Source organism: Mastigoproctus giganteus, chromosome 9 (genome assembly GCF_048544385.1).
Source record: "Mastigoproctus giganteus isolate SK-2022 chromosome 9, ASM4854438v1, whole genome shotgun sequence".
In the NCBI taxonomy this organism is placed as follows: domain Eukaryota; kingdom Metazoa; phylum Arthropoda; class Arachnida; order Uropygi; family Thelyphonidae; genus Mastigoproctus; species Mastigoproctus giganteus.
Genome location: NC_143583.1, coordinates 229062504 through 229084996, shown reverse-complemented (window position 1 = coordinate 229084996; position 22493 = coordinate 229062504). Strand labels below are relative to the sequence as shown.

The 22493-nt window shown below is 38.4% G+C and overlaps 1 protein-coding gene across 1 annotated transcript in view; it reads left to right on the top strand.

The window, feature by feature from the left end:
- Nucleotides 1–22493, top strand: part of SH3PX1 (sorting nexin 33-like protein SH3PX1) — a gene marked incomplete at its 3' end in the record, with an annotated part of 294611 nt that overhangs the window by 258295 nt on the left and 13823 nt on the right. The window contains exon 14 of the mRNA XM_090380950.1: nucleotides 15392–15481. Coding sequence (XP_090237076.1) covers nucleotides 15392–15481 — 90 coding nt within the window. The remainder of the gene's footprint in view (nucleotides 1–15391; nucleotides 15482–22493) is intronic.

The window sequence follows — 22493 nt, the reverse complement described above, 5'->3', positions numbered from 1 at the left end:
ATTTACACACCTCCAATTTATAGATAATTCCTCCTTTTCTTCTAGGGTGCCTGTTTTGTATGCTTGTTTACTAGTCTTCAGGTTGTCCCAAAAAATTGAAAGTGTGAAAAGCATTAATTACAGTTTTATTTTTATGTGAAAAAAATTTCATACTTCCAAGCTATAGCAATTTTGTAGTATAGAATCTTTTTATAAAATGGTATCACTACCAGTGTTTTTCTAGATATTGATTCCTGTTACTGTTGGAGGCCACAAAATGAAGTTGCACCAGTGGTGTGTGTGTGGGGGGGGGGGGGGATTTGTTATTTTTATTTTTTTCTGTAGCACTATTCACTCCGTGCATGCACAGAGTGAATAGTGCTACAGAAGCATGCACTCTGTGTGTTAAGTAGCATTATTATTAGAGGTTGCATTATAAATAAGAGCGATCACTTTCAAGAAGTATAAATTGGCTTATTTTTTATATCATAGCACTATTCGTTATCATATCTGTTTCAGTAGTATTGTCATTTTTATTGGAAGGCACATTCATACAGCTTGTTTGCAAATAGCAAATTGTGTCACAGAAGGTAGCAAATTTAATCACAGATCCTATTAACAAATACTTTGAAAATGGCTGTGAAAGTTTATAATGGCAAATGCCAAATGGCAGGATTGTGATGAGCCAATAAAAAAGTAAAAATATAGATGAACAAAATTTTATACCTTTTCAGTAGTAAACTGGAGGCAAAAGGAAGTTTGCACAAGAAAAGACTTAGTGCAATGACAGAAAACTTAGCTTTTAACTAGTGTTTTTGGCACAATATTTTCAGCACATTAGTATAGATGCACAAGTGATTGTGCATCTATACTAATGTGCTATAGATGCTCAATCTATACTATCCTTCCAGTGAAATTTTATCTACACTGGATCTGTCCACTTCCACTTCTCAACTCCTAGTGGATAGATTTTCCTGATTTTATATTTGCTTCTTTTAGAAAGATTTGTCATCCCTTCTCAAATTTCATTAAAATTGTACCAAAAGAAATCTGGCACAGTTGTACTGTTAATAACAATTAATATCCTCTTAATAATTAATAACAAAAAATAAAGTATAAAATATTGTTGTTAATAATAACAATATTATTATTGCTATTTTTATATATATATATTTTTTCATACATAACACATCGATTATCCACATAACATGTATTTAGCTGAAATACAGTATAGAGCATTGATAATTTGAACTAATTGGGACTAGGGGTAGTTCAGACTTCCAATTTGTTTGGATTTTCGAACTTATCAAAATTACTCTTCTGGAGACTAAAAAAACAATTTAGTAAGTTTTGAAATAAAAACACTGGCTTTAAAATCTATGGGACCACCTAATTTTTTGTTAAAACCCTGCACATTTTCACACAACAAAGATCCAGATATGGGTTCTCCTAAACTTCATCTGTGTGAACCACAAATAAACGGCATCTTCAAGGGATGGATCATTAGCTGTTCTCACAGTTCTTCTTTTTTATTTTATTTTTTTGCACCATCTGAACCATGTTTCGATGCTAACTTTAAAATTTTTTCCTTGTTGTTTAATGTCTGTTATGGTTGATTTTGCAACCTAGTAAATTTTGCTAACGAAGACCCGCTTTCTCCCTTTGAAAGTCTGCTTAAAATCTCAATCTTCGATTCAATTGATCAAATTTCTGCTTCCTTTTAAAAGACAAAAAAAAACTACAGTATGGTAAAATAAAATTCTGTAAAAACTCTGAAAATCTTTTTACTCCATATCTCACTTGTGCATATGGTGGTGTTATTGCAGTGTCTGCGTGCCGTGTTTTGTTATTGATTGATGCTTATCTTTTTTTACTGTACAGTATTAGATTTTAACCCCCCCAAAAAAAGTAAGTGAACAGAATCAGATTACAAAATGTTATTTTTAGTTAGTACTGTATGTATATTAATTAAGCTATGTACGTAAGCATAAATTTTTATTTTGATTTTGCTAACCTGTGGATAATATTCTTCCGATTTCCATGTATCATTTAATTTTTTAATTGGTAAGAGAAAAAAAGCTGTATATTTGTGCTTTATAGCTTCATTTTTATAGCCTGTGGATAATATTCTTCCTATTTTTGCTTATTAGAATTGCCATTTAATAGAATCAAAATTCAATTTACAAACATGGTCATGATAACCGGCTCTTACTGTGATTATTTTATGGCACCAGCATAAAAAATATTGAATGCTGGCTCGTTCAGATTATTTATGTTTCGAATTATTGACGTTCAGATTTTTAGCACTCAACTATACTTGAAGTACTATATCTAGATGAAATTGCTAGATATTAGTAGTGGTGGCAAATGATGCAAGGAAGCAAGCTTATGTAGCATCAGTCAAATAAAAAAAAAAAAAAAAACCTACAGAGTGCTCATCTGTACACTCCAGGGATTTGTCATTGAATTTATTCAGACCATCTAATTCCATGCCAACAGATGGAAATCTGTTTCAACAATCAGCCACCCACTGGCTGAAGGCAATCATCTGCACATCTATCCTGCAGCTATGCTATTTCATGTGTGTGTGTGTGGTCTCGATAAGAGGAAGAATGACCATAACATTCAGCTTACTCAAATCCATTCAAGACCTTAAACCTCAATCAGGTTATTGGTCTCCGTCAGGTGCCTAGTCTCCAGACGCTGCAATTTGCAGCAGAAGCCTTTCTAGGTAAGAGCACCTTTTTGTTCCTGTTGCCAATCTGGTTTCACATAAAACCAGATTGGCGACAGGAACAAAACTGTTCAAACAAAACTCTGCAACTGTTCGAGCAGATCTACATCCTTCCTAAAGTGAGGCCTCCAGACCTGTATACAATACTCAAGATGCAGCCTAACCATAGCCTTATACAAAGGGAAAATCACCTTATTCCTGTTGGCAAAGTTTCTGTAATATAATTGGATAGATTCCATCCACCCCAGGCACCTTTTTTATGTTCCGCTTCAACAATTTCTCTTTAACTTTTCTTTCAATTATCACAAAGCCACTAATTTAGCTCCCCCATTGGAGTTTGGCATCCCCTCCCTTAATCCTATGGCAACTGTTCATCCTACAGATGCAACACCATGAGCTGCATCCATATGAATTCATGATCAATATATTACCATCAATTCGCAACACCACGAAATATCTGTAGAACCAAGTATAATCCACTATATATTCTTCTGCATTCATTGCCATATATAATAATTCTGCACCATGTACTATCCAGTAGTGTTTTCCCACAATATTTTTGTGCCATTCAGCTTTTTAGCTAGTTTAGGCAATCTTTCAAAACCAAACTAAGCTGTTACAGGAAGTTTTTAAATATCCTTCGATTTCAGATTACCTATATACCAGCTGGAGCCACTACATATCAATGTCTCCCTGATGCAAAATCTTTGAATATTTTATTCCTGAAATCCGATTGAGAATTGATGTTTCCTTTTTTTCGTAATAATATAAACACTAACTTATTAAACAAACTTGTCTATTATCATATTGACACCTGGCACCAGTACCACTGAGAGTTGTTGCCTTTTTTTTTTTTTTTTTTTAATTTAAACCTCCCAGCACAAGAGGTATTAGAACCTATAGTACTTAGTACCATGCATGGGTTGAAGATTGAGAAGATGAAAGAAGATACCTATCAACATTATATTTGAATTTCTGCAGATTATAATTTTCAGGAAATACGTATGAAGGGAGGTTGTTCCAGAAAACGGAAGTTCAAGGAATAAATGAGGAAGAAAAAGAAGTTGGTTCTGTGAGTTTGAAGTTGAATAGTAAAAGGATGCTGACTGGTTGCAGCATTTGTTCAGATTGGTTTGGAAGCAAGAGCAGGAATTGCAGAAGCCAATTCAGAAGAACAGTGCCAATGGAAGTATCTGTAGAAAAGGTGTGAAGTAGAAACAGTAGATAGAGTGGAGAGACTCCGTTCAAGATGAGTCATTAATTAACCTAAGTGCCCTCTTCTGAATGGAATCTAGAAGCCTGATAGAGGTTTTCGGGGCTCCGCTCCAGATGTGGGGAAAAATATTCCATGGTAGGATGGATTTGTGGTTTGCACAAAGTGAGCAGCTGTTTGGAAGAAGAATAACACTGAGAGTGAAACAGAAAACAGTTTTTTAGATGCAGAGGAAGCAATATTTGTGATGTGCTTATGCCAAGAGAGTGATTAGAAACCAGAGTAATCCCTATAGAGATATGTGATCTTGTCTAGAAATTTGAGTGTCATCAAAGATAAGCAAAAGAGCAGAAGAATCCTTTTTGTGAGATATATGATACAACTGAGTTTTAAAAGGATTGAAATCAACTAAGTTAGTTATCTTTTCCCTACTGGAGAATTACCTGAAGATCAGAATTTAAGAAATTGGTAATAGATATTTGAGAACTTGATGTTGTTTATGCAGGGCAAGGTTTCTGAAACTGGATGCGGAATGCAATGTGCAATCATCAGCAGAACTATGGATAAGATTTCTGGTCAGTGTAAGAAGGTCATTAATATACAAGAGGAAAAGAGTGAGAGAAAAAAACTGAACTTTGACGAATACCAGCATTAGTGAACAAGTTAGAAGACACAGAGCCGTCTACCATCACTTGCAGTGAGTGATCAGAGGGAAAACTATATACCCAATTAAAAAAAACAGATGGCAAACCATAAAATGGAAGCTTATTTAAAAGACCTTTATGCCAAATGCAATGAAAAGCCTCTGAGCAACTGCTTGAGTTTCACCAAACTTTTCATTGAATTTGTCCATAGATGGGTAACATAAGCCAGAATATCATCAGTGGATCGACGCTGACAGAATCCATACCGGTGATCGTTGATCAGGCGGAAGGTTTCTTGATAGTTTAGGAATTGGTGGTTAATTGATTTCTCCATTACTTGAGAAAGAGTAGAAGTAATTGCAATGGGACAATAATTGGATGGGAGGGATTTGTCACCCTTTTTAGGAACTAGCTGGATATGAGCAAATTTCCAAGCAGAAGGAAAAACACCTTTGGAATAAGAAAGTGAAAAAAGGCAACACAGAATGGGAATAAGCTCACTAGCACAGGTTTTGAATAGAAGTGGAGAAACACTATCAGAATCTGGTGCTTTCTTGGCATCAAGACTGTTCAAAATTCTTCTGCTATTCTTTTTATTGAATACCATAGGAGGCAGCAAATGGAGCGTACTGGGAATGGTAGGAGATGGTTTGCCTAGATCATCAATACACAAGTTAGAAGAAAAGTAAGATTATTAGCAGTTCATCTTTATCTTTGGCTAAAGTCGCAATAGAACCATCTGGTTGTGAGAGAGGTGGGAATAGAGTTGGGCAAAAGTTTCAACCAATAGCTTTGGCAAGAGACCAGAATGCCCGACTACCATTTGGAAAAGAAGCAAGTTTTCTACTCTTAGCCTGTTCAAAATCTAGTTTGGACTGATTGATAAATACTTTACAATTGTTGCAAGCTTTGGTGTAGGCAGAAAATGAACCTGGAGATTTGGAAACAAGCCAATTACGATATGCAGTATTCTTATCTTGAACAGCCTTAACACATTTATTGAAAAACCAGGGTTTATATAAAGGATGTGATTTTAAGGTGGAATTGTGGAATAAAGGATTCCATCCCTACAAGAATAATTTCATTGATGCGATCTGAGCAGATGTTGACAATGGAAGATTTGTACAGAAACAATAATCCAACCAAGGAAAAGAAGAAAAAAAAATCTTATAGATCATCCCATTTTGCATTATTGTAGTACCAAACAAAACAAGGTTGAGATTGGCCAATAGAGAAAGGTTCCATTGGAGAAGACATTATCACCGAATTGATCTGAGGTTCCTACCCACCTCAATCTAATTAGAAGAGTTGTTTGTGAGAAAAAGATCAAGCACATTGGCTGTGTGGTTAGGATTGTCTGGTATTCTCGTAGGTAAATGAACAGTCTGTGCGATTTAATTAGTAATTGAAAAAGCCCCTGCAGCTCGACTAGCTGGGACCCTTTGACTAGAAAACAGAGGCCATCTGGAGTTGTGAACATTAAAAAATTACAAAGGAAAATTGCAACTGTTGAAAGTTGTACTAAGAAAATCAAGTTTCAAAGAGAGGAAGTCAAAGATATCTAAGTGGTTAGTGGATTTGGGAGAACAATAGAGGCAACAGATGAATTTGACAGAATGGGGTAGATAGATTTTAATGCAAAGAAGATTGGAGAAGATTCCAAATTACTTAGTCTCTGACAGGGAATATTAGAACAGACATATGCACAAGTGTCATCTTTGAAGAGAAAGGAATCATACAATGAATAATTCGGACTGAGATGAGCAGCGATTGAATTGACTGATAACACTGGCCAACGCATAAAATGTTACGAAAACAAAAATACCCAATCTTGACTAATTTTATGCTGCTGAACATGAAAATCACATTAAAATTTTTCATTCGACTCGTGTTTTCAAATTACAATTGGGTTTAAAGTTTTCTGCGCAGTGCAGTGTGTGCAAGAGTAGCTCATGGTGTGTTGTCAATGATATATAGGAATTTTTTTAGCAGGGATAAGGAGGTGATTATCCCCTTGTATAAGGCAATGGTCTGGCCACACCTTGAATACTGTATACAGGTCTGGAGGCCTAATTTGAGGAAGATTGTAGGGCTACTGGGTCAAGTACAGAGAAGGGCAACAAAATTAATGAATGGAAAATTTGCATAACTTAAGCCTTTCTTACAAAGAAAGGCTTAAGTTATGCAAATTGCAGTGTCTGGAGTCTAGGCACCTGCAAGATGAGCTGATTGAGGTATAAGGCCTTGAATGGTTTGAGCAAGCTCAGTGCTGATGGGATTCTTCCCCTTGCCCAGGTTAATTGCCCAAGGGGACATAAATCAGATTGAGGAAAGACAGTTGTAGAATAGATGTGCAGAAATTTTCCTTTAGCGAGCGGGTGGTTGATTTCTGGAACAAACTTCAATGTGTTGTCGTGTAAGTGGACAGCTTAAATAAATTGAAGGCAGAACTAGACTAAAATTTGGAGCAAATGGATAGGTGAAATGGGAATGGGTTTTTTTTTTTTTTTTGGCTGATGCTATATAAGTTTGCTTTCTTGCATCATATTCCTCTACTAATCCTAATTCTAACTAAAGCCATATTGCTCTGTGTATACTGTCTATAAATTTCATGTTCTCTAGTTGGTTTTCTGGACAAAAAACCTGAGTTTCGTGGAGAAACTCATACTACCCCTAAAGCCGTACTACCCCAAGACCGACTAACTGAGCCACATTGTGAAAAAGGCCCATGAAAATTCTTCCCTTCATTGACAGGATTCAAACTCAGGGTGTGGTAGACAGTGATTTCACCAACTGTGCTACCCACGAGGGCTAGGTATGAACAACAAGCTGCTTACTGGACACTTAGAGAGTGAAAGATTTGGCAACAAAGAAACGAAGTTCATAAATGGTGCAGCAAAAAATAAGTAATTATTTTCGTTAAAGGCCTATACATATGTGTTATTATGCCTGAAAGTTTCATTTGTTTTGTTACCAATGAATAAAATTACGTAAGTACAGCTTAGTACAATGAATAAAAATGCGCAAGCACAACTTAGTGTTTTTATTTCTAAACGTACTAAACCTTTTTTTTTTTTTTTTTTTAAGTCTCCAGAACTGTATTTTTGAAGTTAGAAAATCCAAACAAATCGGAAGTCCAACTACCACCGGTCCTGATTACTTCAAAATATCGACCTTCTACTGTACTTTGATTTTGGGAAAGCTTTTGATGCTGTTGCACACAGAAGACTGCTGTACATTAAGCTCAAGTTGCTGCTATAGATAAAGGGATGGTTGATTGGAAAAGACCCAAGAATGGTAATCAGTGGTCACTGCTCTTGTGGACTAATGTTATTATCCTGTGGTTCGGCACTGGTCCATTGTTGTTTTCTGTATTTATCAATAATATCGATGAAGGCATATCAGGCTTAATGTTCAAGTTTGCAGATGATACAAAGGTTAGCGGGTAATTAATGACAGTATGCTAATGCAAAAGGATCTATAAAAGTTAGGCAGATGGGCTGAGAAATGGCAATTGAAGTTTAACATTGGTAAATACAAAGTACTGCATACAGATAACACTAAAAAAAAAATTTTCTTATTTATACTCCGGCACAACCACCAAGCCAGTGGATTTTACCAATAATCAATGTAAACGTTAATTTTTTTTAGCATTCATGGGCATGAACCCCCAGTCCACTCAAAGAGCGTGTGCTACTGCACTCTCACTCCTGACCAATTGGCTACATCAGACCGTTCAGAGTATCGTAACCACACAGTATCGTACTAACTTTATGGTGCTACACTCAGACTATTGAAAAATGAATAAGACCTGATTGTTATTGTGCAGTCAGATATGAAATTCTCTGAGCAGTGTAGACAGGCTGCCAGCACAGCTTATGGGGTTTTGTCAATGATATGCAGGACGTTTGCTAATAGATTTAAGGAGGCGATTATCCCATTGTATAAGGCAATGGTCAGGCCAAGTCTTGTGTGCTGCATAAAGGTCTGCAGTACTTAAGATGTGGAGGCCTCATCTGAGCAAGGATGTGGAGCTGCTGGAACAGGTACAGAGAAGGTTTTCTTTTAACAAGAAAAGTTTCAGTTCTGCAAACTTCAGCATCTGTAGACTAGGCACCTGCAAGGTGATCTGATTGAGGTGTTAAGGCTTTGAATGGATTGAGCAAGCTCAATGCTGATGAGATTCTTCCTCTTGCTATGGTCATACATGAGAGTGCACAAATTATAATTTGAGGAATGATGGTTGCAGAATTGATGTGCGGAAGTTTGTGTTTAGCCAGCAGGTTGTTGATTGTTGGAAAAAACTTCCATTTGTTTTTGTGGTGTTGAAGTTGAAAGTTTAATTAAATTCAAAGAACTAACAAGTTCCCACAGGAACTAGTAGTTGTTGGTGACTCTATTGTCATGGAAACGGGGAACATGCTTTGTAAAAAGGATAGGTGGAACAGGACCAGGGGCAAAGGTTGAGGATGTTGTAGAGCGGATATTATCTTTTAAGGGCACAAAAGGTGATATAGTTGTACACATTGGCACAAATAATATTAAGAGTAGGAGACTGGCAGAATTACTTAACAAGTACAGGTCACTGTTGAAAAAAAAGGCGTGAATTAGGGTTAAATTTGAAAATGTCTGCAATTCTGCCCAGACACGATAGGAAGGAGTATAGGATGAGAGCCTTGTCGATCAATTCGGCCCTGGAAAGATTGTGCAAGGCTCAAGGAGTAGAATTTTTTCCAGCCTGGTCTGTACTTGTTAACAGGAGAGAGAGACTGCTTCTACAGGGATGGGATACATGATACACTTAAATAGAAAGGGTGCAAGAATATTTGCTGATGCTATCGAGGCAGTGTTAGGTGGGTCGGAAAACTGCTAGCTTGGGGGGGAGACAAAGACCAATAGATTGACAGTAGCCACTGGCAGAGGTGAAAGTGATTCTTGCACTGCTTCTATTGGAATGAACAGAAGCCTGGAAAACAAGATGCAGGATGTTTCAGACACTGCTGGGAGTCATTGCAGTACAAGTAAACACATGGGTTGTGTTAGGGTAGCTAAGAATAGGAACAGGTGAATGTATACTTGCATGTACACCAATGCTAGGAGTTTGGTAAATAAATTTGATGAATTTGAGGTATTGCTCAAAGCATGAAAGGCGGATATTGTTGGGATATCAGAGACGTGGTGTCACACAGATATATAAGGAATGCAGAACTGGAATTTGGGGAGCACAACGTCTACAGAAAGGATAGACAGGATAGGAAGGGAGGAGGGGGTTATGCTATTAATTAAGAAACACAAAATCCAAGGAAGTGAAGCCAGTCGACATCACTGGACAGTGCAGTGTCGAGTCAGTTTGGTGTGACATAAGCACTGGGAGATCAAAATTGAGAGTAGGAGTGTGCTATAGGCCTAATGACTCTGATGAGTATAATAAGAAAATGTACAGGGTAATAAGAGTGGGCCAGTAAATCAGAGAGTCTTATAATGGGAGATTTTAGATTCCCAGATATTGACTGGAATTTTTGGGTTGGTCACTCGCACACTAGCAAGGCTTTTGAGGATTTATTGGATGATTGTTTTCTACATCAGCATGTTCGGGAGGCAACTAGAGGGAGTAATATACTTGATCTGATTATCGGTAGTGATTCTTCATGCATTAAGAATCTGCAGATAAAGGAACCACTAAGTGGCTGTGATCACAGTGTGCTGAAGCGGAATTTACTCAGAGGTAACTACCATCAGGGGTAAAGGGAAGGGTTATTGCATTCATAAAGGCAACTACGATGGTCTGAGACAGTATTTAAATTCTATACAGTGGGACCAACTGATGATGATGTTACCAACAGCAAATTCAAAATGGGAAGCATTCAAAGAACTTATCTTGGAAGCTACTAGGCTTTACATAATCTTCAGAAATATTGTTCAAGGTTTAGGCTAAATGGATGTCGGATGAACTAATGAGACATATGGAAGAGAAGAAAAATGCATGGGATACATATAAATTAACATAATAAATTAACTGCCTAACCTCCTTTGTAACCAAGTCACAAAGGAGGTTAGGCAGGCAAAGGCAGATTATGAGAAATCTTTTGCAAAGGATGCAAAGAAAAACAGCAAAGAGTTCTTTACTTATGTAAACTCTAGAAGGAAGGGGATGAATCAGATTGGTCCACTTGATATCGATGGTTCAACTGTTGATGATCCTACTCAGTGAGCTAACAAACTAAATGAATATTTTGCATCTACATTCACACAGGAGGAGTTATTCGGGGAGGGGAATGCCAGAAGTTTATTAAACTCTGGCAGTAAGCTAGATAATCCTGTAATAACTGAGAGTAACGTGGAGGAGAAATTGTTGAAGATAAACACAAGAAAGGCACCTGGGGTGGATGGGATCTATCCAGTTAGTATTAGTAACGGCCGCATGGTGCAAGAAAACCTATGGCTTATGCTGCACCACCCAAAAAAAAAATCCGAACAAAACAATGATAAAAACAAAAAAATAAATAAATGAATAAAATAAATAACTAAATAATAATAATTAATAAAAAAAAAAAAAAATTAAACCTATCATCCTATGTGCTTCCCTTACCCGAAAGTATTATCCAGATGACCTTTTAATTTCCCCAAACTGTCAGCTTCTACCACCCATGAAGGCAACTTATTCCAGTAATTTATAACTCGCTGGCTAAAATAAAACTTCCTGCAGTCCAATCTAAACATTTCACCCCGTAACTTGAATTTATGTCCCCTAGTTCTAGCATCATTTATTATCTTGAAAATTTCGTCCTCATTCATTTTACTGATGCCTCTCAGAGCCTTAAACACCTCAATCAAATCTCCTCTAAGGTGTCTAGATTCCGAACTCTGCAACCCACATATTCGAAGTCTTTCTTCATAAGGACACCCTTTTGCCGATCACACCAGGCGAGTTACCCTTCTTTGCACCCTTTCAAGAAGCTCGATGTCTTTCTTTAGGTGTGGTCTCCATACATGAACACAGTATTCCAAGTGTGGTCTAACATAATCCCATTATATAAGCCTTATATAATGGGGTTATCACGTCCCTATCTCTACTTGCAAAAGTTCGATAGATCATCGATAGGACACCATGGGCCTTCCTTGCAACCTGTTTACAATGCTCAGAAAATTTCGTGTCTGACCGTATCGTAACACCCAAGTCCCTTTCCTCCAGTACTGGGTTTAGTTGAACTCCACCAAGTGAATAAGTTTTTTTGGGATTACTGTTTCCCTGTTACCTTACACTTTGTTGGATTAAAGAAAATCTGTCATTTTTCTGACCATTCCTTGAGTCTATCTAGGTCTCTCTGAAGAAGCTCAGCTTGACAGTGATCATTAACTACTCAACCAATTTTAACATCATCTGCAAATTTAGACATCACGCCCTCTATCCCTTCATCAATGTCGTTTATGAAAATTAAAAACAACAGTGGTCCTAATACTGATCCTTGGGGAACCCCTCTTCTTACATCAACCCAATCTGAGGAATAGCCATTTATCACAACCCTCTGCCTCCTGCCCTGAAGCCATCCTTCTATCCATCTAAGGATTTTCCCAGTGATTCCAACCTATGCCAGCTTATAAAGCAACCGCTCATGTGGGACTGGTCAAAAGCTTTGCTGAAATCTAAATAAACAATGTCGAAATTATTCCCTAAATCCAGCTCGTGAGTGACCCTTTCGAAATAGCGAACCAGATTTGTTAAACATGATTTTCCCTTTACAAAACCATGCTGAGTATCCTTGAGAATTTCAATTCGAACCAAATGATCCTGAATTCCACCCTTGATCATTGCCTCCATGATTTCCCTACCTGAAGTCAGACTGACAGGTCGATAATTTCCAACTTCACTTTTAGAGACACCCTTATGTATGGGAGATACATTTGCACTTTTCCAATCCAAGGGAATCTCCCCAGAGTCTAGTGATGCTCGCATAATTAGCCTCAATGGTTCAATGCACTCGCTTGCCACCTCTCTTAAGATTATAGGGTATATTCCATCAGCTCCAGGAGCCTTACTGGTCTGTGGGCTCGAAAGTTTTTTCATTAAATAATCTTGCGAAATTTCAATATCATTAATTACATATTTTTTAACTTCGCTCCCAGAATTTCCCATTGCCACAAAAGGCTTTTCATTTGTAAATATCGATGCAAAATAACTGTTGAGTTCATTTGCAACGGCAGCTGGTGTATTTATTACTATCCCCTTTCTCTTACATAAAGGTCCGATCTGGTTTGTCCTGCTCTTCTTGGCATTTATATATGTTATATTAAAGGAGGCAGCAAAGGAAGTAAGCAAACCCTTAGTCATAATTATGAGAGCTTCCTTGGACTCAGGGGAGGTACCCATAGACTGGAGATGTGCAAATGTGACCCCAGTTCACAAAGGAGGATCAAAGGCTGACACAAGTAATTATAGACGTGTGAGTTTAACTTCTGTTCCAGGAAAATTAATGGAGGCACTGGTTAAAGAAGCACTGCAGGATCATCTAGACAAGACTTCAGTTATAGCTCGGACACAGCATGGTTTTGTTGAGGGGAAGTCTTGCCTGACCGATTTGATTGGATACTATGATTCAGTCAGAAAAGAGCTGGATGCAGGGAATAACTTTGATATTATATACTTGGATCAAAAGTATCAAAAGGCTTTTGATACTGTTGCACATGGAAGACTGCTGCACAAATTTGAGCAGCGTGGCATTGGAGGCAAATTGCTGCTATGGATAAAGGGGTGGTTGAGGGGGAGAAGACAGAGAGTGGTAATCAATGGACACTGCTCATCGTGGACTAATGTTATTAGTGGAGTCCCTCAGGGTTCAATGTTGGGTCCATTATTGTTTTCTGTATTTATAAATGATATTGATGATGGTATATCAAGCTTAATGTCCAAGTTTGCAAACGATACGAAGGTTGGCAGGGTTGTCAAGGACACTACTGATGCTATGCTGCTGCAAAAGGATCTGGAAAGGTTGAGCAGATGGGCTGAGAGGTGGCAAATGAAGTTTAACATTGACAAATGTAAAGTACTACATATGGGGAAACAGCAACCCCAGAGCAACGTATCGACTCTGTGGTACTACACTGACAGTGGTAGAGAATGAAAAGAACCTGGGCGTAGTTGTGCAGGCAGATATGAAGTTCTCTGAGCAGTGCAGACGGGCTGCAAGAGTAGCTCATGGTGTATTGTCAATGATATATAGGAATTTTTCTAGCAGGGATAAGGAGGTGATTATTACCTTGTATAAGGCAATGGTCAGGCCACACCTAGAGTACTGTATACAGGTCTGGAGGCCTCATTTCAAGAAAGATGTAGAGCTACTGGAACGAGTATAGAGAAGGGCAACAAGATTAGTGAATGGAAGAAAGAGGTGCTCTTACGAAGAAAGGCTTAAGTTTTGCAAATTACAGTGTCTGGAGGCTAGGCACCAGCGAGGTGATCTAATAAGAGATGTATAAAGCCTTGAATGGTTTGAGCATGCTCAATGCTGATGGGATTCTTCCTCTTGCTCAGAATAATCACCTGAGAGGGCATAAATTCAAATTGAGGAAAGACAGATATAGGATAGACGTGCGGAAATTTGCCTTTAGTCATCTGGTTGTTGGTTGGTGGAACAGACTTCCATCCCTTGTTGTGGAAGTTGATAGCCTAAATAAGTTTAAGGCTCAGCTGGATAGGTATTTTGAACAAACAGAGGGATGAAGTGGAAGTGGTTTTTTTTTTTTTTTTTTGTCTGATGCTGCATAAGCTTGCTTTCTTGCATCAAATGCCTCTACTAATGCTAATGCATTGACCACTAACAGAGAGAGGGGTGGTATTCCTCTATGTGGTGTGGGCCCCACACCTCCACCCTGCTTATGTTGGTTCGCACCTGGGAAGTCATTCACAGTGTGCTAGGTGCCATATGATTGAGGTGTATAAAACCTTGAATGGTTTGAGCATGCTCAATGCTGATGGCTTTTTTCCTCTTGCTCAGAATAATTGCCTCAGAGGGCATAAATTCAAATTGAGGAAAGACAGTTGTAGGATAGATGTGCGGAAGTTTGCCTCTAGCCAGCAGGTGGTTGATTGCTGGAAAAAACTTCCATGTGTCGTTATAGAAGTTGATAGCTTAAATATGTTCAAGACAGAACTAGACAAACATCATTTGGAGCGAGTGGATAGGTGAAATGAGAAGGTGTGTGCTTTTTTTTTTTGACTGATGCTATATAAGCTTGCTTTCTTGCATCATATGCTCTTGCTAATGCTAATAAGAAACCCATAAATTTATTAATATTACATTAAATTTTTACCATTATATTGGTGCTGTTATTAATAATTCATGGAATTGGTGCTATATAAAGCTCACTTTCATTTCCAAAAGTTGCATAAAGATTGTATTGCCATCTGGATAGCTATCAACGTATCTGTGTCATGTTATGATTATGCAGAAATAAAACTTCTCAAAAAGGAAGTCCCATTTATTCATGGTACAAAACAGAAGCAACTATTGATTATAAAACTCAGTTTAAGAAGGATATTAGTGGTTGTGAAAGAATTTTCCAATATTTCATATAGAATATTTTATTTGCATCTGATTCCATTATGTAGCAAATAAGAAACCTATAAATTTATTAATATTACATTAAATTGGTGCTATATAAAGCTCAATTTAATTTCCAAAGTTGGTTTCACTACCAAATTTACTAAGTATTTGCAATATGAAGGAAATGTTATTTTTTGTTGTTAAACTTAATAAAAAAAGAAATAAATATGCTAATTATATCTGTAACTGACAGTAAAGAAAAAGTTTTCATTCTCTTTAGCCGAAATATGATTTAGAACCAATGGGAGACATTCTTCATGAATACAAAGGATTGCTTGCAGCCTGGCCAGATGTATTAAATGTGCAAAAGGTATGTATATGTTCTGATATACTGTGCCCGTTATTTATAATATTAATTCTAATTTTATAATATTAATATTTATAATGCACATGGAAGACTGCTGCACAAATTTGAGCAGTGTGGCATTGGAGGCAAATTGCTGCTATGGATAAAGGGGTGGTTGAGGGGGAGAAGACAGAGAGTGGTAATCAATGGACACTGCTCATCGTGGACTGATGTTATTAGTGGAGTCCCTCAGGGCTCAGTGTTGGGTCCATTATTGTTTTCTGTATTTATAAATGATATTGATGATGGTATATCGGGATTAATGTCCAAGTTTGCAGACGATACAAAGGTTGGCAGGGTTGTCAAGGACACTACTGACACTATGCTTCTGCAACAGGATCTGGAAAGGTTGAGCAGATGGGCTGAGAGGTGGCAAATGAAGTTTAACATTGACAAATGTAAAGTACTACACATGGGAAACAGCAACCCCAGAGCAACGTATCAACTCTATGGTACAACACTGACAGTGGTAGAGAATGAAAGGGACTTGGGGGTGGTTGTGGAGGCAGATATGAAGTTCTCTGAGCAGTGCAGACGGGCTGCAAGAGTAGCTCATGGAGTATTGTCAATGATATACAGGAATTTTTCCAGCAGGGATAAGGAGGTGATTATTCCATTGTATAAGGCGATGGTCAGGCCACACCTAGAGTACTGTATACAGGTCTGGAGGCCTCATTTCAAGAAGGATGTAGAGCTGCTGGAACGAGTACAGAGAAGGGCAACAAGATTAGTGAATGGAACAAAGGGGTGCTCTTACGAAGAAAGGCTTAAGTTTTGCAAATTACAGTGTCTGGAGACTAGGCACCAGCAAGGTGATCTTATAGAGGTGTATAAAGCCTTGAATGGTTTGAGCATGCTCAATGCTGATGGGATTCTTCCTCTCGCTCAGAATAATCACCTGAGAGGGCATAAATTCAAATTGAGGAAAGACAGAGGTAGGATAGATGTGCAGAAATTTGCCTTTAGCCAGCAGGTGGTTGGTTGGTGGAACAGACTTCCATCCCTTGTCGTGGAAGTTGATAGCTTAAATAAGTTTAAGGCTCAGCTGGACAGGTATTTTGAACGAACAGAGGGGTGAAGTGGAAGTGGTTTTTTTTTTTTTTTTTTGGCTGATGCTGCATAAGCTTGCTTTCTTGCATCAAATGCCTCTACTAATGCTAATGCTAATACAATGAATACTCATTCAGGTAGTGGCTTGCTTTGTTTGAATAGTGTAGAAGAGAGGACAGTAAGTAATTTGATTGGAATGTTTCGGAAGTTAAAGCCAATCAGTGGTAATATTACCACTGACTAGCTTTAACTTGCTGAACCCACTTGTACTTTGATATCTTTCTGTTTTCTCATAGGCCGGTTTTTTTTTTTTTTTTTTTTAACGAAAACCCAAAACACGAGAGGTATTAGAACCTATAGTACTTAGTACCATGCATGGGTTGGAGGTTGAGAAGACGAAGAAGATATTTGTTGACATTAGACTTGCACTTCTATAGACTGTAATTTTCAGGAAATATGTATGAATGGCAGTTGAATGAATAAATAAGAAAGATGAAAAGTTGGTTCTGTGAGTTTGAAGTTGAACAGTAAATGGATGTTGGCTGGTGGCGGCACGTGTTCGGACTGTTTTGAAAGAGAGAGCAGGAATTATTGAAGTCGATTCAGAAGAACAGTGCCCATGGAAGTATCTGTAGAAAAGGCATGCGGCGCCTTCATAGCCAGGTGGGAAGGAGCAGCAGTGCGTAGCACGCGCTTCTTGATTAGACCGGGGTTCGAGCCCATCACCATCAAATACGGAAGATGCGGAAAGGTCAGGGAATGACCACCGCATATCCCGGAGCAATATGGCCTTAGTTGCTAATGTCCCTAAAAAACAAATAACAATAACAATAGAAAAGGCATGCAGCAAAAACAGTACATTATGAGACAGCGAGTGGAGAGACCGTTAGAGATGAGTCATTAAATAACTTAACTGCCCTCTTCTGAATGGAATCTAGAAGCCTGAAAGAGGTTTTGTGGGCACTGCCCCAAATGTGGAAACAGTATTCCACGGTAGGGCTGATTTGCGATTTGTACAGAGTGAACAGCTGTTTAGAAGAAAAGTAATGCTGAGAGAGCGAAAGAGAAAACCAGGTTTTTTAGATGCAGAGGAAGCAGTCTTTGTAATGTGCTTGTATAAAGAGAGATTAGAAGTCAGGATAATCCCCAAAAGAGATATATCATCTTGCCTAGAAATCGGAGTGTCACCAAAGAGAAGCATAGGCACAGAAGAATCCTTTTTGTGAGATATATAAGATAGGACTGAGTTTTAGAAAGATTGAAATCAGCTAAATTGTCTGCCCCACTGGAGAATTACCTGGAGATCGGCATTTAAAGAATTGGTAGCAGATAGCCCCAGGGGCTCACATCTGGTGAGTATGGGCTTGACACACCCAGGGTCATGAGCTGGATATCATCATTCTTCTCTTTCTTGGTGATTCCCTTCTACTTCTCTCTCTCTCTCTCTCTCTCTCTCTCTCTCTCTCTCTCAGGGTAATTCAGAAATTTTTTTTTTTTTTTTTTTTTTTTTTCTTGGTTGGTGCAGCAAAAACCTCAAGCTTTACACCATATGGCTAATAATGATGATGATAATGATATTCTAGAAGTTGAAGCTGATTGAGCAGGGCAAGGTTTCTCAAACTGGAAAGTGGAATGCAATGTGCTGTCATCAGTAAAACTATGGATAGGATTTCTGGACAATGGAAGAAGGTCAATAATATACAAGAGGAAAAGAGTGGGGGGAAAGAACTGAACCAAGGTTCAGTTCACCAGCATTAGTGGAGTAGTTAGAAGACAGAGAGCCATCACCCTCAGTGAGCAGTCAGAGAGAAAACTTGATAACCAACTACAAAAAACAGTTGGCAAACCATAAGATGGAAGCTTGTTTAGAAGACCTATATGTGAAACACGAACAGAAAAGTCAAAATCAACTGCTTGTGTTTTACCGAACATTTCCATTGTCCATAAATGGGTAATGTAAGCCAGAATATCACCAGTGGATTGACACTGATGAAATCCATACTGGTGATCATTGATCAGACAGAAGGTTACTAGATAGTTTAAGAGTTGGTGGTTAATTGATTTCTCCATTACTTTAGAAAGAGTAGATGACTTTCATCAACCGGTGAAATACCACCACTTACCTTATTGGAGGCTTGGAGTGGTGAAACCCATGTTCAGTCTCTAGAGCAAAGTTTCCGGCAAACCCCCCCCCCTACTTCTCCTTCAACCCATGCACGGTACTAAGTACTATAGGTTTTGATACCTTTCGTGTTTGGGGTTTTCATAAAAAAAAAAAAAAAATTGCAATTGGATGGGAAGAATTTGTCACCCTTTCTAGGAACTAGCTGGATATGAGTAAATTTCCAAGCAGAAGGAAAAATATCTTTGGAATAAGAAAGTGAAAAAAGGCAACAAGGTACAGGAGCACAGGTTTTGAGAAGAAGCAGAGAAATGCCATCAGGACATGAAGCTTTTTAGCATGAAGATTCGTCAAAATCCTTCTGACATCCTTTTGTCGGCAGACCACAGGATGCATTGAATGGAGAATGGTGGGAGGTGTTTTACCAAAATCATTAATACATGAGTTGGAAGAAAAATGGGATGCTAGCAGGCCAGCTTTATCCTTGGCTGAGTGACAATAGAACCATCTGGTGGTGACAGAGGTGGGAGCAGAAATGGGCAAAAGTTGTGACCAATAGCTTTGGCAAGAGACCAGAATGTTCGGTTACCATTAGGCAAGAAGCAAGTTTTCTACTCTTTGCCTGTTCAAAATCTAGTTTGGACTGATTAATAACTTCTTACACTTGTTGCAAGCTTTGGTGTAGGCAGAAAATGAAACTGAAGAATTGGAAACAAGCCAATTACGATATGCAACATTCTTCTCCTCGTGAACAGCCTTGGCACATTTATTGGAAAACCAAGATGGAAGCTTGTTTAGAAGACCTATATGTCAGACATGAATAGAAAGCCTCTGACATGTCAAAAGTCAAAACTGATTGACTTTTAGATAAAGTTTTAGATAAGGACAAGATTTTAAAGTGGAGTGTTAGATAAAGGTTTTGATAAAGGACGAGATTTTAAAGTGGAGTGTGGAATAAAGGATTCCATTCCTATAAGAATGATTTCACTGACACGATCTGAGCAAACATTGACATCAGAATTTTGAAACAGTAATCTGACCAAGGAAAAGAAGAATAGAAATCTCGCAGGTCATGCCATTTTACATTCTTGTAATTCCAAACAACATGAGGTTGGGAATAGCCATGAGATAAAGGCTCCATTGAAGAAGAGACAATCACCAAGTTGTGATCTGAGGTGCCTTAAGGACCACTAACTTCAACCATGTACTTAGAAGGGTTGTTTATGAGAAAAAAGATCAAATGCTGTATGGATTGTCCAGTATTCTGGTAGGTAAATGAACAGTCTGTGCGAGGTCATTAGTAATTGCAAAAGCCTCGGAATCTCACCAGCTGGGTCTGTGTGACTAAAAAACTAAAGCCAGCTGGAATTGTGAACATTAAAATCACCAAGGAAAATTACCTCACTGTTAGGAAAGTTGGACTGGAGAAAGTCAAGATGCAAAGAGAGGAAGTCAGAGTTCCAAGTGATTAGTGGAGTTGGGAGAACGGTAGAGACAACAGATGAATTTGACAGAATGAGTTAGAGAGATTTTAAGCTAGAGACAGTCGAAGAGAGGAGATTCCCAAGTCTCTGACAGGGAATATCAGAATGGACATATGCACAAGCACCACCTTTGAGGCGAAAGGAATTATACAGCAAATAATTTGGTCAACTGAAATGAGCAGTGGTTTAGTCAACCAATAACTAAGATTCTGTCAGAAAAAGTACATAGGGTTTGGCAGACTGTAAGTGGAAATGGATGTCATTTAGATTAGAACTGAGACCCCATATATTTGTGAAATGAACTAGGAAGTGTTTGAGAGGTTTTGATCTTTTTGCAGATATGTTTCCTCTATTAGTTTGACAATTCATGGTGTATTCAATAGTAAGGAAAAGTGGGGGGGGGGGGGGTTGAGTAATGAAATTTTTGGATATGGCATACACAAGGTAAGAATATACCTAGATCCTTGATATAACGTGGCCTTAACAATGCCCCCCCCCCTGCATACACACTACTCGGACTCCTTCCAGTCACTATCTGGCAGAGTAGAAGCATGTTCGTGTCAGACGGCACCTGGGATTTCTCCCATCTCTGCGGCAGAGTAGAAGCAGCGAGATTATACACTAGCTGATCCGGAAGCCTCCTAAAGAGTTACCAATAGGTTTGGTGTACTAACTAGTAGCCTACCTGCGAACACCGTTTTAGAACCGTACCCTCAAAATATAAGGAAGTTTGGATCTCACCATAACGTTCATCATAACCTCAAAAGACATCAATCATACTGCATGATGGTAGAAATGGGGAAGGGTTGATTGGAACTTAACTCTGGAGACTAAACACGGGTTCCACCACTTCAAGCCACCAATAAGCAAAGTGGCGGTATTACATCGGTTGAGGAGAGTCATCTACCACCTAGTATTGTATTTCCTGGTAACACAGAGAGGCGGCATTCCTCCGTGTGGTGTGGGTGCCACACCTTGACCCCTGCTTATGTTGGTTCACACCTGGGTGGTCACCCACCGTGTGCTTGCACATGGGGTTATACCCAGGATTACTAACAGTCCCACCATCATGAAGGTGCAAGCAGAGGATTGACTGCCACAAACCATCTGGACTTCACCAAAATTGGGTCCACCTGACTTGAGTGTCACCTGAATATCAGTTCCATCAGCGTTTTATGCTCCCAGGTAGCAAGCACAGCTTGTCTGGCATATCTGAGAAAATGTCTGCAACAACCTCCACGACCAAATTTGACTGAATTAGTAAAGTAGGTAACAAATTGCATGAGATTAGTAATCATCTGGCATAGCTGTGTGTGAAGAGAGAGAGGGTGCTTATGCATTTGGTCCACTCTGCAACCCATTGCTAGCTTTTCTGGAATGAGCAAAAACGAATAATGTAATACATTCAATGCTAATTATGCTCAGGGCTTCTACCTGCACTGTATTTTCTATATTGCCTTCCATTTCAATATTGCTTTTAAATTGTCCCATAATTTTCAAATTTTGAATGCGATATCTGTACTTATCAGAATATGTGTATTATTCTGATCTTAATAAATTAAACTATCTTAATGTTTTAATTGCATTGTAATTAGGGCTTACAATACCGGTCAAATTCTTAATACCGGTATTTCGGTACTTCTAATTTATGAAACCAGGATACTGGTATTAATACCAGCATTACAAAAATAAACATCCTCGTATAGCACGATAGTTGTGTTCCTAGAAACCCTCGTGCAATGCAAAATCGTGCAATATAAACAACAGGCCCAATGGGGAAAAATAGGGTTAGGTGCCGACCACCCAAGATTGAACACACATTTGTAACCAGAACATTACGAAACACAATAAATAATCATAATAAAATACTTGTGTAATTTATTACAACTATTACCTAATAAAATATTGCTAATGCTTTTGCTTCTATCGTAAGCAAACTTGTTTTTTGTTTGATTTTCTATCCAAACAGATGACAACCATTCCATCTCTTCCAATTCTTTGTGTCTTAATCTAATGGATTTTAATTGCACTTTGAGTTGTTCCTGCTATGAAAGTTGTTTTTATTTTCTCTGCATTCTTTGTAATTCTCGGCGTTGCCTCATTTAGGTCTGTAGCACGTGCAATATCACATGGTCTTTCATTTCGCTCAAAGCATTTCATATTTTTTCTCTATCGACAGAGTCGGACTGGCCATAAGCCTTACCGGGGAAACCTCGGTGGGCCGGAGGCCGGTGTGATTTTGGCCATAAACCATAGTATGAGGTGGCTATAAATTTTCCCGGGTAAGAATTTTTGACCCAGTCCGCCTCTGTTTATCGAT